Genomic DNA, 15847 nt, shown 5'->3' with positions numbered 1-15847 from the left:
CCTATCGCCGACTAGCGTTTACGAGCTTTACTTACATTTCTTGTACCTAATGATATTGCCAAGCAGCTACTTACTGCAAACTGCGTGCCAACTCGGCTGAGCAATATAATTTGTAAAAAATGCTGCAAATAATACTGATCGTAAACATCAAAATGTTTGTTTAAGCAATAAACAATGGTACTGTTTGAGAGAAATGCTGTAAATAAAATAAAATACAATTACCTACATACATCGTATTAATACCTTGTATTTTTTGTCTATATTGTTGTTTTCTTGATTAGTAAGATGAAAAAAACCGGCACTATAAAGCACTAAAGGTAATAAGATTAATTAGGAACCCTTCATCAAGGGGCATACAAGTATCAAAGTATCTATATCTAATAATACTACTGTATGTATACATATACTGTGGGTATAGCTGCCTGCGTATTTGGTACTAAAAATAACCGTAAAGATATTCCATATGTATTAAAAAGAAGTCACGTTTCCCCAGTTAATCTCCTCATCATACTCAATCTTAGTTTTTATTTCAATTTTATGCACCTAGTTAGCGATAGTGAGCAATTAAATAAATACGTCATAAAGAGCTCACGTTTTTCCGTTCTCGTCGTTAAGGGGCAGCTCGAGGCGCGTGGCGGTGACAGTGGCAGCGCGCGGCTTGATCTCCGCCGTCGCCGCCCAGCGCGAGTTCGCTGCGTTCACGGTGATCAGCCGTAGGCCCGACTTCACTTTCATTCCACAATTATAATGAGCTTACGTTTCTCCGTTGTCGTCGTTGAGGGGCAGCTCGAGGCGCGTGGCGGTGACCGTGGCGGTGCGCGGCTTGATCTCCGCCGTCACCGCCCAGCGCGAGTTCGCTGCGTTCACGCTGATCAGCCGCATGCCCGACTTCACTTTCATTCTACAATTCAAATACACTGTTAGAACCATTCAACTTACCTAAACTACGCGTAAACTATGCGTAAAAAGATCATGTCCATCAGAAGCAGAATACAGTTCCAACAGCATACTAAATATGTTAGCGGACAGGCCAGACATTGGATGTCCTCACTTATAAACCCCCATTCAGGGGATATATATTTTTTAAATTAAGGTAGTGTGTAATAAAAATAGTTTTAGTATAAATAACCTAGCTTTTAAGTAACAAACTAACAAATTTGGAACACCGTATCTGAATAAAGAAATTATTTATTATTTATTTATTTATTAAACTATATAAAACTAATACTCAGGCGAAATAAATTACAAATTATTGATTTGTGGTATATTCGATTTTCTATCGAGAGAACTGTAATCATTTGGACGAAGAGATGCATTGCTGTATATCCTGTACTATACTCGCCATTACTATAGGCAAAGATTGATATAACTCCGTAATAGATGGATACAGTCTAAGGAAAAAACGTGCCTCGAAAATCACGAAAATTTGATTCTCGATCAGATGGCGCCACTAGTTTTGGCCTACACTCGTATACCAGTGAAAGAACATGGGTCAAAATCATATAAAAATAATTAATGCAAATAAAAAAATCATTTATCCATATTTAAATATATTTTATCGTATTTTTATAAATATTTATTTTTAGTTTTAAAGTGTGACGACAGATGGCAGTGAATTTACTGGGGTTACAAAATTTACTATGACAGTACCGCTCTAGTATAAGTTACTCTATGCTATAGGTATAACGGTGGTCTTTTAACTGAGGTGTTTGGTAAGAAGTTATCGTTATGGTCAGATATACAGACAGACTTCTGGTTGAATTCTTGGCTGCTTTAAGCTGATTTGTAGCAAGTATACCTTTTATTGTATGTCTTTCCCATCACGGAACAATGGTGTTCCGGCCCTTTGGGAGGCATGCGCGGAACCGAAGTTAACACGTAGAGGTCCTTTGGACACTTTAATGAAATGTGAGGGGTACATCGAGCGGATGCTGCCCTTGCCCGTGTCATGGGACGCACGCAGAGGTAGCACCCGCCTAGGTGTAAGGACTAATGAGAGTTGATGGAATCTAAAATGAACTAGGTTGTTAGGTGAAAGCGATGGACTAAGAACCGGACGCCTGCCTAATAAAACAGTATGCAATTTTATTTCCGTCAGACGGTGAATAATTACTATTATTACGAGCCGATATTGTCCCATTGCTGCGCAAAGACGTGAGGCTCTTATTACGTTTTTAAGTGAGTGGCAATGTACAAATACCCTTTATTGCACACCTCAATTAAAGAAAACAATACAAAAGAAAATAGAAACACAAGCAGAGGTAAACAACAGAAGGTCTTATCGCTAAAAAGCGATCTCTTCCAGACAATCTCTGGTAATATATAAACTAGTTTTAGTCCCAAAACTCAGCTACTCTCTACTATAAAATCCCCGCGTAACTAAACTAAACCAATAAATGGTTTCAGGAAAAATACAGTCAGCATTAACAGTAGCGCGGGTGGCAAATATTTTTCGCACGTCGTTCTATCCGTTAATATTGATACTGATAATACCTACTGTACACTATCCTCGATAGAAAATTGAATGAGGTCTTTTTAGTAAAACTAAAAATAAAATTCGATAATTCACAAAAAGAAACTGAGCTCTATCACTGCGACAGACAATAGCATGCCAGAAGGCTGGCGGTATTACCACGCTGGACGGCAATGCCAATGCAACAAATAGTTTTCGAACTTTTTGTAACTCTTGAGCGCCCCAGCTGTCGAGTTTTTGCATAGCTAAAACACACCATTTGGCACCAGGCAGAGGAATTTTGTATGAAATTTGCTTTCAAAGTTTGCGAGAAAGCACTGTCTGAACTTGCAGCCGGAAGGCCAACAAAGAGCTATGTCCCATTGCCCTTTTTTATAACTGTTTATTTAAACTCAAATTGATATTTAACACGTATTAAAATACTTCTATGTCAATTTATTCATAACTAAAGATCGATGATTGAGATATCCACTAAGAATGACGTAACTTGGCCCAAAGAAATATACGACCGTTCTAGACCATTCCTAAATCCTATTCAACATATCTCTAAACTCTATACCTCCTAAACCGGACCGCTCTGAATGGACGTCAGGTGTTAGTAAGAAGCTTTGTACGATCATGTCCTATTTCAAACGAGAACATAGTATGTAATTTCTACAAGTCTGATAAACCAGTATTACTTAAGGTAGTATTTAAGTAATACAAGATCGGTTGCAATTACCTATCAGTTATCTTATCAAAAATAATGTTTACACTGGTTTATCCGAGTCAAATGCTCGCCTGAGGCCAGTAAGCAATGAGATTAACAATTTATATTGTCTAATAATGCTATTATGAAAATAAATATAAATCTTATCTAATCTAATTGGGATTCAAAATAGAAATCAGAATTAATCCTATTAGCTCATAAATAAAACCTTATCCGTCGCCTCTTATACATATTTATTTCTCGTTCAGTCCTAGTATCCGTACATCAAAGTATAAATTCGGCACCTAGGCTGCCTAAGCCGGTGCGGTATAAATTTCCATTTACGCGAAAAGCTTTAGTCCTGAGCTCGCCGCTCGTAACTCAAACTTGGCACAGATGTACGGAGTTACAGCAGGTGGTGCGCAGAGCGTACTTGCGCCGCCATGATTCCCCTATTATATACCCACCCTTTAGATAACTAGGTACTCATAACTCAAAACCTTACTTTTTTTCTTAAGAAGTTAGTAGAAAAAAAGTATTATTACTGGATTAAATACATAGGTATACCACATTTAGGAATTGCTCTAAGAACAAATTAAATTATTTTCTATGAAAATATTAAAATTTGTGTTTTTTCAAGTAGACATACTATGACTACTAAAACTATAAACTGAAATAAATGTCATATACGAAGGAAAAAATTACCAAAGCCTCCAGTCAGCTCTGGACTGCACTGGAGGCTTTGGTAATTTTTTCCTTCGTATATGACATTTATTTCAATTTAGGAATTGGTTAGAAATGTTAGAATAGAGAGCAAGCGTGAACAATTAGCTCTAGTAAATACCTACATTTTAGGGACATATAATTATAAAAAATAAGCTTAGATAGGTACATTTATTGTAACTGAAAAAGAAAATATTTTCGCAAGAAAGTTATTTAAATATTTTTCAATAAAACAGCAACATGAGTAAGCCAATATCAATAGCGGTGAAGTAGCAACGGTACGTAGTATATTTACGCCGATCGAGTAACAGCAACTATGGTTTACACGCTGCGGGTTTAGCAACTAAGGCTTCTGTGGTACGGCTTAGCAACAATCATGTTGAGGTAAGCAGAATCTGATAGGTAGACTGTGAAAACCGTTTATTTTTTAAATTTTTACTAGCTAGGACGTAGCCAGGATGACGATCGTTGATCGTTAAACGAGAATCGAAAATATTTTACAAAATAAAAATGTAAGTATTGGAATGACAAATGAGAACGAAATGTTTGATACCCTTTATCCAATTTTATATGAAAGCTCAACGCTTAGATTACCCCGAATTGCTTGGTGGCGCAGTACTAAATAACATTTAGCGTTAGCCCGGTCGCGGGGGCTTGCACCACTGAATACGCGAGCTGATTTAATTTTAGTGTTTTGCAAAACTATCATGCAACAATATAACACAGGTGCAGTATGTAAATATCTGACCATTATATAACAAAATAAATATTCTCTTGAACCTTTTTATTCCAACAAAACATAAAATAAAATTCACGTTACACATGTTACACGTACACATTATCCAATGGCAATGACAAGTAATTGAGAGCCTTTCAAAGAAAGTATGAAGATGGCCTATGAATAAGGTGGTTTCAGTGGGTACACTACATAATTCCGAAAAACGTTATGCTTTCAGAATACCGAATTTTATTATTCCGATTTTTAAATGCTCAACCTATCAAAATTCCGACTGTCGTAATTACGAATGATGAAAATCACGAAGATATATATTTCTGAAAAGCCGAAAAGTCGAATTTTGTAAATTCCGAACCACATAATTCCGATTATAACAATTCCGATGGTGACAAACACCGAATTTTACATTTACAATTTTTGAAATCACGAATTCCGAATTACCCTTATTCCGAATTGACGGTATTCCTATTTTAAATATCCCAATTTTTAAATTTCCGAATAACGATATTCCGAATATATTGTTAAAGTTCGTTTTCTTGAGGGTCGCAGTTCTAATCTAACCTAATCCACTTTTCTGGCAACAGTTCCTTTTCTGGGGGGTCGCAGTTTTAACCTAACCTAACCCACTTCTGACAACAGTTCGTTTTCTTGGGGGTCGCAGTTCAAACCTAACCTAACCCACTTCTGGCAAGAGTTCGTTTATTTCGGGGTCGCAGTTATAACCTAACCTAACCCACTTATCTGGCAACAGTTCGTTTTCTTGGAGGTCGAATCTCCGAATCCGAATTTATTTATGCCGATTTTATGTCAAAAATATTTTATGCCGAATTTAAGAATGCCGAATTTAACGTGATGCGGCACGACAGGCACCCGTAATAATTACTAAAACGTGAGTCTTCATTTGAATATCACGAATTTCATTTTTCCGACCTTACAAAAGACCGAAATTCTGAATACCGAATTACTCAAACGAAACGTGTCTTCATTTGAATATCACGAATTTCATATTTCCGACCTTACAAAAGACCGAATTTCTGAATTCCGAATTATCTTATTTCCGATCGGACAATGGTTTTTCGGAATTTAAGAATTCGGAAAAACATTTTTACGGAAAAGTGTTAAATCGGAACTTTAAGCTTTCGGTAAAATGACAATCGGATTTTAAACTTTCGGAAATAGCACATTCGTGATTTTCTTCCATCGTGTTTTTAAAAATCGTAATTTTGATATTTCGGACTTATAAAAAATCGGGATTATGAAAATCGTGCTTATGAAATTCGGAAAACATATTTCGGAATTATTGGGTGTTCCCGGTTTCAGTATTATTAAACCTATACAACTGCTGGGAAAGAGCGAGTCAGATTCGCACAGAACGGCGAAGAGACTGCATTTGGTATAAAGCTCAAAAAAGCATACAGCCATACTTAATATTATAAATGCGAAAGTGTGTCTGTCTGTCTGTCTGTCTGTTACCTCTTCACGCTTAAACCGCTGAACCGATTTAGTTGAAATTTGGTATCTATAGGGATAGTTTGAGTCCCGGGGAAGAACATAGGGTAGTTTTTATCTCAGAAGTCATCCTTTAAGGGGGTGAAAAGGGAGATGGAAGTTTGTATGGGGAATCGATAAATAGCAGATTAGATAACAAATAAGCTACCCAAATACTAACTCCACGCAGACGAAGTCGCGGGCAAAACCTAGTAATTTCTATAATTATGAAATCGAGATTTCAATGTAAGTATTAATTTTGTTGTTATTTTATTGACATTTAGAACTGAATCCAGCATTTTTAGGCTAGGTTTTTTATTCTTTTTTATGTGAAATTATTATGATTAAATCTGCCACCTTAACAATAATTCCATATTTTTTGTTATAATAATGATTGCATCAATAAATTGCTTTCATAATTAGCATAAGATGATGTTTGTAACTGACGGTTCTAAACTGCATGTTGTCTACGAGAAGAAATAATATTTTGAGTTAAAAGTAGATTATTATGCGTATAAACCTGATAAAAGCGTAAATATCTAAAGTACTACCTACTTACTTCTCGTACCAGCACTAAATAACTAAAATATCAGTTAATGCTATTTCGTTGGGGGCCGGCTTTGTTCCCATACTCGTACCGTGCTCGTACCGCACGCGCCACAATGTATCATGTTAATTTAATTATAATACTTCACTGCGTGTGTAAATATAAAGCTATCATGCAAAGCGAGGAGACGCATGAATGTAATGTAATACACACACATACGCTATCACAGATATCATTGGATATAACAAATTGATTGATTTTGCAAATACAGTAAAATTTAACTTCAAATAATGGACACGCACTTGCGCCATTTTTTGTATTAAATTAATTTAACTTTACTTTCGAATGGCAAAGAAAAACTTTTTTAGGTAAACTATTAATTCTAGCTTAACTCGCGCATCAATAGGAATTGAGATAAAAACCGTACCTACTGGAATGTAGAATGGTACCTATATAATATTAAGGGTGTAAAATTACAATAAATAAGTATAAGTAATTGCCTAATATATCAGGACAATTTAAACAAAAAATTGGAGAGCAAGATCAAAGGAAGTTGTGAAAGCCGAAAAAATGTTACTTACTTAGATTAAACAAAAGAAAATAGAGACGTGGAGGTGGAGTAGAGGAGCTTGCATTTAGAATAAAAAAAACTGGAAGGATGTGCACCAACAAGAGATTGTCTCTTAAATTCGAATAAATAAATGAAGTTCAATAGTTGCCGAAGAACGAAGCTGCTTAACATATCAAACGGCAAAGTTTCCAAGAAGAAATCTCTGATAACTAAGCCGCTTGGGAACTTATCAGATTTTAGAAAGGCCGCGTCTTTTTTTAATGTATTAGTTATTTCAAGAAAAACTTAGTCCGACTGAACGCTTATTCTCTTACTTAGGAACTTAGGTACCATTACTGACTATTGTTTTTATGTACCCATCAGGTATTATTTTCTTCTAAAATTTAGTTAGCGATGTTCGCGGGTAACCGACAATTAATTTTGGACTAATAAGAAATAATAACTTTTTAGTTTTACTTCGTGCGCAACATTACATGTAATAAATACTTAACTACTATAACACCCTTTAAAGAGGGGGTTAAGGCAAATCTGTAGTCTTAATATTGACTTTTTAGACGTTTTAAGAACAAGAAAATGACATGAAAATAAACGGGAAAAGTGTGAGTCGGACTCGCCCACCGAGGATTCCGTACTTTTTAGTATATGTTGTTATAGCGGCAACAGAAATACATCATCTGTGAACATTTCAACTGTCTAGCTATCACGGTTCATGATATACAGCCTGGTGACAGACAGACAGACGGACAGTGGAGTCTTAGTAATAGGATCCCGTTTTTACTCTTTGGGTACGGAACCCTAAAAAACACACGGAAGCCAGACTATATTTACAATGGCAGACTTCAACCGATACCCTTTAACGGGGCAACTCCGGTTTTATACGACAAAAATGACCACCCGATTTTAAGTTTTAACCTCATGTCAAAGTAAAAGGGCTTAATTTTCCGTAATTTCTGATACTCTTATTATACCGAAAGCTCAGAGAATTTCAATGCAGGCAAATGTCCATATAATTTGTTAGTAATTTAATTGTATTACTAACAAATTATATGGGCATTTGCCTGAATTAAATAATTGAAATTGAAATTATACCGAAAGATCAGAGGAGCAAGATTTTGAAGAAGTATATTATCAGAGTGATTGAGATAAATCATGTCTTTCGTCGCCAGTTTCGCGCGGCGCGCCAGATATTTGGTTTCCTTCTAATTTCCTGGCTTTACTCCCCCTAATTTAAATATATTTTTCCACTCGCACATATAAATAACGAGTGGCTAATTTAAATTAGGTACTACGTTAGTTAGAATGTAAATAACTCGAAAAAATTACATTTTATGTCTTTTATATGAGCTATGTACTTAATAACCACACGGTATTAATCAGAATCAAAGAATAAATAATAGTACTACCGTACAGAAAGGACACTTCCTACAAAACCGAAGTTTGACAGCGATTCAGGGTCGAATCATGCTGTCCCTTTCTAATGTATGGCACTATCCCTTGCGGCTATTTAGGGTTGTCAAAATTCAAGTCATTATCTTATCTGTGGATGTGCACGCAGAGGGACGTGAAGTTGTGCCAACCCTAATAATTGCTCGGAGCAATGCTGAGCTGAACGGAGCCGAGAATGCCCAAAAGGAGGAGTGTCTCCCACTGTCAGAATGAAAATCTTGGACAGAAAAAATGTATGAAAATAGTCACGTGACTTTTTATATATATTTTTTTGGCGTTTGTCGATGTACAATTGGACAAGTTAAGCGATTCCAAAAATATTATCAGCGTTTATGCCGCCGTTGTCCTAGTCATATACCTACTAATATCTTACTGATATGTCATTTCATGATGTCCACTGAAAGCCGAATACGCAGGTACTCAACAGAGTAAAATACAAAACATTATACCAAAAATATTTCTCTCAATAGAAAAATAAAATCGAACAGCGTCAAATGTAAAATTGTAACACTCATTGAAGAGCTCCTCGCTATAAACAAACGGCTTTTAAGTCATTTATTGCCGAGCTCACTTGAGGTTGTGGCCACGGAAAACTTTTAACGGGCGCGGCTCGGCTGAGTGTCCAAGACCTGAATTCCCATTGGCTTTGCAAGGGCTAGCAAATTCAGTTTTCGGATAACCAGTGTAACTTGATCTCGAGATTCATAACATCTATGTGTTCTCACTTTACTGGTAGGCCAGAGCGTACGACTTGCATGTGCTCGGTAAATGGTCGGAATGACACTCCAGCTCAGTGCTTCGGCTCAGACGCCGCAGCCCATAAAGTGTTCGACCAAACTCGATACCGCCTCGTCTATTCCGCGTACCGCAACTTTAAGCATATTTAATACCCAGCTTAGGATGATACACTGATTTGAGTAGGCAGTACAACCATAGCATGGTTCACATGGTTGGAGATGAGATGTTGTACACAAGATTCCCCAAAAAGTATCTAAAATACAAAATACTAGAAAGTCAAGTAAATATTTAGATCAGATACAAGATACCTTCAGAAATGGTATTTGAAATACTAGATTCAAGATACCTAACGTAGGTATCGTTCGTTTCTAAATATTTTTTTAAGAAAAAATACTTTTTGAAATAAAACAATTTTTTCGGCTGAAAACACACAGGCTGGTGACAATTACCGACTAGAAAAGCATGAGATCAATTTAATCAAAGCATTGATTTCTTAAGCCAACAGCAAAGTGAATAAAAACAAACGGCACCTAATATAATGACCACCAAAAAATACTCTGGTACCCTAAATAAAGAAATCGCTTTCACCAAAAAAAAAAAACTAAACACCAAAAAAATAAGGTCTAAAATTACAAAACTACCACCTGTTTAAATCACGACTGCACTTCAAATTGTATTCAAACACCAAAAATCATGAATGATCACCAAATATAATTAATGATCACCAAATCTTGAAGGGCAAATTAATGCGATATTTTCACTTAAATAAACCACTATGATTACCAAAAAATGTATACATATTACCAAATAAAGTAAAATGATGCCAAAATTACTAGCCCCTCCCGCTCAATCCCCCGTACACCGCACCGCACGCGCCGCGCTCGCCGGACCCAATCCTCAATTCAGTCACGCGCCACGCTTACAGAAAAGAAATGCTACTAGAGAAGTGGGTAAGGTTAGGTTAGAACTGCGATCGTCACAGAAACTAAATGCTACCAGATAAGTAGGTTAGGTTAGGTTAGAACTGCGACCCTTACAGTAACGAAGTGCTACAAGAAAAGTGGGTTAGGTAAGGTTAGAACTGCGATCCTCACAGAACCGTACTGCTATCAGATAATTGGGTTAGGTTAGGTTAGAACTGTGACCCATACAGAAACGAAATGCTATCCGAACGAACTGCGACCCTTACAGAAACGAAATGCTACTATAAAATTGGGTTATGTTAGGTTAGAACTGCGACCCTTACAGAAACGAAGTGCTACAAAAATAGTGGGTTAGGCTAGGTTAGAACTGCGACCCTTACAGAAACGAAATGCTACAAGAAAAGTGGGTTAGGTTCGAACTGCGACCCTTACCGAAAAGAAATGCTTTTATAAAAGTGTGTTAGGTTAGGTTAGAACTGCGACCCTTACAGAAACGAAATGCTACTAGAAAAAAGTGTAAAGTGGATTAATTAATTTAATGGAATAACAAGATGATAAATATTTGCACATTTTTAACCGACTTCAAGTTATTTGCTAGGATTGAATGAATTTAATAGGATAGCAAAATTAAAAAAATTGGTTATAATTTCACATTAAAATGGGGGTCTAATTTTGGTAATCATTTACTATTTTTGGGTTTACAATGATTAGTTTGGAGTCATTTGCTTTAATAGGATAACAAGATTAAAAAATTTGGTTATAATTTCACATTAAAATGGAGTTCTAAGTTTGGTGATCGTTTACAATTTTTGGGTTAAAAATGATTATTTTGGTGTTATTTGTTTTAAAAGGATAAAAATATGGTACAAATTTGGGAATCATTTCTCATTAAATAGGAGTTCTTATTTTGGTGATAATTCATTATTTTTGGTGGTAAAAATGAATTTCTTGGTGTTAAATTTTACTAAATCTGGTGATCTGTTAAATACATGCCAAAACAAACTCGTATTTAAATGATTAGAAGCATTTAGACCTTAATATTTATAATAATATATATTTATTTTCAACTCATTTAATGTCTGCGTTCTCACTAGTTTTAATTTTATACGCTAAATTGTGACATTTGTGACTTGAATAGCTTTAATGAGTTTCCTATTTTAATATTTTGATATTAATATCGTCTTGTGCCGACTCTCGCAACAACTACTAAGTACTCCCACACATAAAACACAATCACGGTGACACTCAATAAACCTCGTTGGGTGGGACTGTAAAGTGTAAACACGAATTCTACCAAGTCGAACTGACGTAATAGAGAGACAGACAAGTTATTCGGGCGTCGTTAACGTGAAGTGGCTTTTGCAGTGACATAGCATTTCGGGTGCCGCGCGCTGTCAGCGGCAGAGATCTTGGGTGGCGCAGTGTCATGTCACTTTGATATTGCTTATTCCATTTTGGAAATATTTACTATTTTTGTTACACTCCTATTTAACAAATGAAATGAAATTAATGTATATTTTGTGTAGATTACTCACCTGATAACAACGTGTCCAGTAGAATGAGCGGCATCCCGTCGGACGACAAAAGGCAGATGTAATCGGGAATGCGGATATAATGGCGCTCTTGGTAGCAGAAGAGCTGAAGACCCAGCTCGCGCCTCACGGTATCCAGCTCTTGCCCCTGCTAAAGTGACGACTCCCAGAGGCCACGCTGGCTGCACAGAAACCCGCCCACAAGCGCCTTCCCCGGATTCTCCACTACTAGCTTCAGCAGCGCTGTACGCTAATCGCACTGTTCGAGGCGGCCGTTTTCCTTTTCCATCTGCTGGCCACCAAGATGCAGGAATTGTCAGCTCGGCTAAGCAAGCGCCCTCTTCCCCTTCTGGACCACATGTTGCCGTCAATGACTTTGTGCCTAAAGTGGCGTGTAATGTTATACAAACTCTTCTAGGTCGAGTGGCAGCTCTTCTAGCTCCCCCTTCTCCACCCGTATGAAAGAGCACACGCAACACGGGTGCATCTCGAGGGAGTTCTCTAAACACTAAATGTGCTGATACGTCAAGTCTGTGTGCTGTCGCTTCTTGTAGTTCCACTAGAGTTGCGTTTCTTCTAGGCGGTTCTAAGGGATCAGGTACCGTGTAGCGCGCTGGCACTGTTTGTTTGGTGGAGAAGGGTCCGTACGTGGCGCGAACAGAGGCTGGTGCGGACCCCTGGAGCACTGTAAATCGGTCCAGGGACAGCAGAGCTCCAGGCAGAGCTGTGCCCATCGGTTCTGGGGGCGGACCCGCACCGCTCCATCTTGCCGTGTGCTTTAGAAAAAAACCGCTATCTTTGTTTTCAAAGTGGACCTCTACGCCGAGAACGGTACCTGAAACAACAAAATGAGGACAAATTAAATAACAGAAAAAAAAACTTATATAAAGATATCTAACCTAACAACAAAGTTACTAATCCAGTTATGGCAGAAGAAAAAGCTTAAATATTTCATTTCGTTTGTCGTGGCGAAATAAAGCGCGTCGTGGCATAACGCGCTGGCACCCTTCCAACTGTATTCTGCCCGCAGTGAGATGTCGCTTCTTTCTCACTTTGTTTACAAACATTCCGATATTTATAAGTAAGGGGTATATTTACTACTTACTTGTTTCTTCACACATTAGTTTTTTGGCATCTTTCAATACCTATCTTTGCAGCAAATACGAAGTACATTTATAATCGGGTCTATCGCGAATTTATAGACCCGATTGTAAATGTGATTTAATATGTGTTCAAAACGCGAAAGTTTCAAATATTATAAATACGAAGTACTTTGGTATCGATTTTATCAGAAAAGAAATTACGAATATAAGCGATTTGTGACAATGTGACTACAGCAAGTGTGAAAGGTAACTACATATTTAAATACACAAAATAAACATTTTCACGATTGTGAAAGATACGCAATAGGCATGAAATACGAGTAAGTTTATAAAGTATGAGAAGTCGTGAGTGGGTTCTTGTTGTGTATGACGGATGGGTCGTCACGTCACGTGTCAGGCACGACCTCGTTTAGGGAAGAGGGATTTATGTCACGTTTGTACCTAATGTTTATAAGAAATGGAAAGATCCTTTTGATTTCCGTGAATGAGATGAAAATGCGTGGAATAAAAGTTTAGAATTTAAACTGCCTAGAATTACAATTTTATTGCTATTTTATTTTGAATACAAAACATGGATAAATTTTAAGTGGTACCGGCCCCGCTTCATCAACTGTTTAACAATAGGGTATTTTCCACATGTTGAATTTTATAACTAAATCTAACTAGATTTTGTTATAAAATTCAACATGTCTGTTTAACTAAACAGATAGAAAATGAGCAATTTATCACAATAAATTGGAAACTTAAAAAATATATGGGTTTAATAGATAAATACAAGACATCAGTAAATAAAAAAAAACTTCCAAATAGGAAAAAAATAATGGTACCATTCGATTCCATATATTTGATTTAAAAAAAATTGTACAGCAACAATATACATAAACGCAATATTTCAATGACAAAATCGCTATTTCCTTGTTTTCCACGGCTTCTAACTCTTTTAAGCGATAGCCACGTTACATGCTGACGTCACGATGTAATGTCATTTTGATGAAGCGTTTCGTCAGTAAAGTGCGGGTGCCAGACTTTAACCATCATTTTGTGACTTTTGTATTGCTTTAAGAGCACGGTAACGATTTTGGAGCAAAAATGTAAAATTGATAGATTGAATCAGTGTTTTGATAGATTTAGTCGTTGAAATTATATACGTTTTGTTACGTAATATCTAAATAACAAGTATTGGTTTTTATTAGCACGTCTTCTCATATTGCCTTTTAGTAATGAGGTCGCGAGCTTGCGTCACCGGTAATATATGAAGAGGAGCAGTTTTTAAAAATTCATCCAAAAATTATGGTGGTAAATTATACAAATTGATGTATAAAAACAGTTTCAGCAAATGTTGTAGATTGTTTAAGTATAAAAAAACGTAGAAATTAAGTCGCTTTTCAGAGAAATTGACACTTGTTTTGAAGTAATTCCTGGAGAAAATTGATTTCGTCTAACTTTCATTTACATTACTTCAAAGTCATAATAATAAAAATGTAGTCTGTAAAAGGTGGAGTACAGGATATGTGTAATACAAAATTACCATTTTTAGCCGTCCAAACTACGCAATTTACAAATAAGAGCGACAAAATCAGTGGTTTACGACGTTTACCTAAACATCCATCAGAAAAAAAACATTACTAATTTAGTGAGTCTGTTTTCAGATCTGTAAAACGGCAAGAATGAGAAGACGTGCTAATAGAAACCAGTTCTTGTTATTTCTATTACGTATCATAAGGTGTACAATTTCTGCGACTAAATCTATCAATTTTACATTTTTGCGACTATAATCGATAACGGGCTCTTAAGACAATGGGTCCCATACAGACATTTGATCCTCAAAACAAACCTGATCGACTGATACCATCATAATCATAACTCTTAAGAGCCTGGCTCTTGTCGGTGGAGTAACCGCGACTCCGTTCTTCTTTCTGCCACTGTTTTGAGCTCCTGATACGTCACTACGTTGATTTTCTCCTTGGCTTGGTCCAAAAACGCACGTCTCGGTCTTCCTCTGCCTCTCTTTTTTTCTATTCTTCCTTCTATTATAGACTTTATGTAAGTATCGTGCCGTATCAGGTGCCCCAACATGTTTCCCCTTCTGTTTTCAATCATTCTCAGCAGAGATCGCTTCTCACCTACCAAATCCAATACTTCTGCATTCGTTTTCCTCTCCTTCCAGCTTATACCTTCCATTCTTCTCCATGTTCACATTTCAAAAGCGCTTAGTCTGTCTCTATCACGCTGGGTTAATGTCCACGTCTCGCTACCATATAACGCTATACTCCAGACCTACGTCTTGATAAATCGCTTTCTAATGTTTCGGGATATCCTTGCTTTAAATAGGTATTTTTTGGTGTTGAAAGCTTTTTTAGTCATGGCTATGCTTGTGACGATATCCGAAGTGCATCTGGAGTTGCATGTTATAATGCTTCCTAAGTATTTAAAACTTTTTACTTGCTCAATTACTGTATTTCTGATTTTTATAGGATCTATTTTGTTATTGTGCTTAGATGTTATTAATGTTTTTGTTTTATTGATGTTGATTTTAAGTCCAAATTCTGTAAATATGTGGTCCATTTCCGTTACAAGCTGTTCTAGTTCTATAGAATTTTCGGCTATGGCTGCTATGTCATCTGCAAACCTAACGAAATAAAACCTTTCTCCGTTAATTTCGACACCCCCCTTTTCCAGTTCAACAAGTTTTCTGATGGCGGTTTCAATGAATATATTAAAAATTAGTGGCGAGAGTGGACAACCCTGACGCACTCCCTGTCTTACTTTCGCCTTTCCTTTTTCCTGTCCTATTTCTACTATAGTTTCCTGTTCCTTATATAATGCATATATAATTCGTCTGTCTCTATAATATATTCCTATTGTTTTCATAATGTTCA

General features: G+C 36.6%; 1 protein-coding gene across 2 annotated transcripts in view; it reads right to left on the bottom strand.

Annotated features, from left to right (window-relative positions):
- The window catches only part of LOC134742437 (transmembrane protein 132E), a 121805-nt gene that overhangs the window by 24442 nt on the left and 81516 nt on the right, over positions 1-15847 (bottom strand). For both annotated transcript variants that reach the window (XM_063675586.1, XM_063675584.1), the window contains exons 2-3: positions 11869-12700; positions 758-901 (exon numbers count right to left, since the gene is read on the bottom strand). In XM_063675586.1, the coding sequence (XP_063531656.1) occupies positions 758-901; positions 11869-12700 (976 nt within the window). The remainder of the gene's footprint in view (positions 1-757; positions 902-11868; positions 12701-15847) is intronic.

The sequence above is a fragment of the Cydia strobilella genome, chromosome 6, assembly GCF_947568885.1.
Source record: "Cydia strobilella chromosome 6, ilCydStro3.1, whole genome shotgun sequence".
NCBI classification, from domain to species: domain Eukaryota; kingdom Metazoa; phylum Arthropoda; class Insecta; order Lepidoptera; family Tortricidae; genus Cydia; species Cydia strobilella.
The sequence above is the reverse complement of the archived record's forward strand: the minus strand, read 5'-3'. Positions and strand labels throughout refer to the sequence as shown.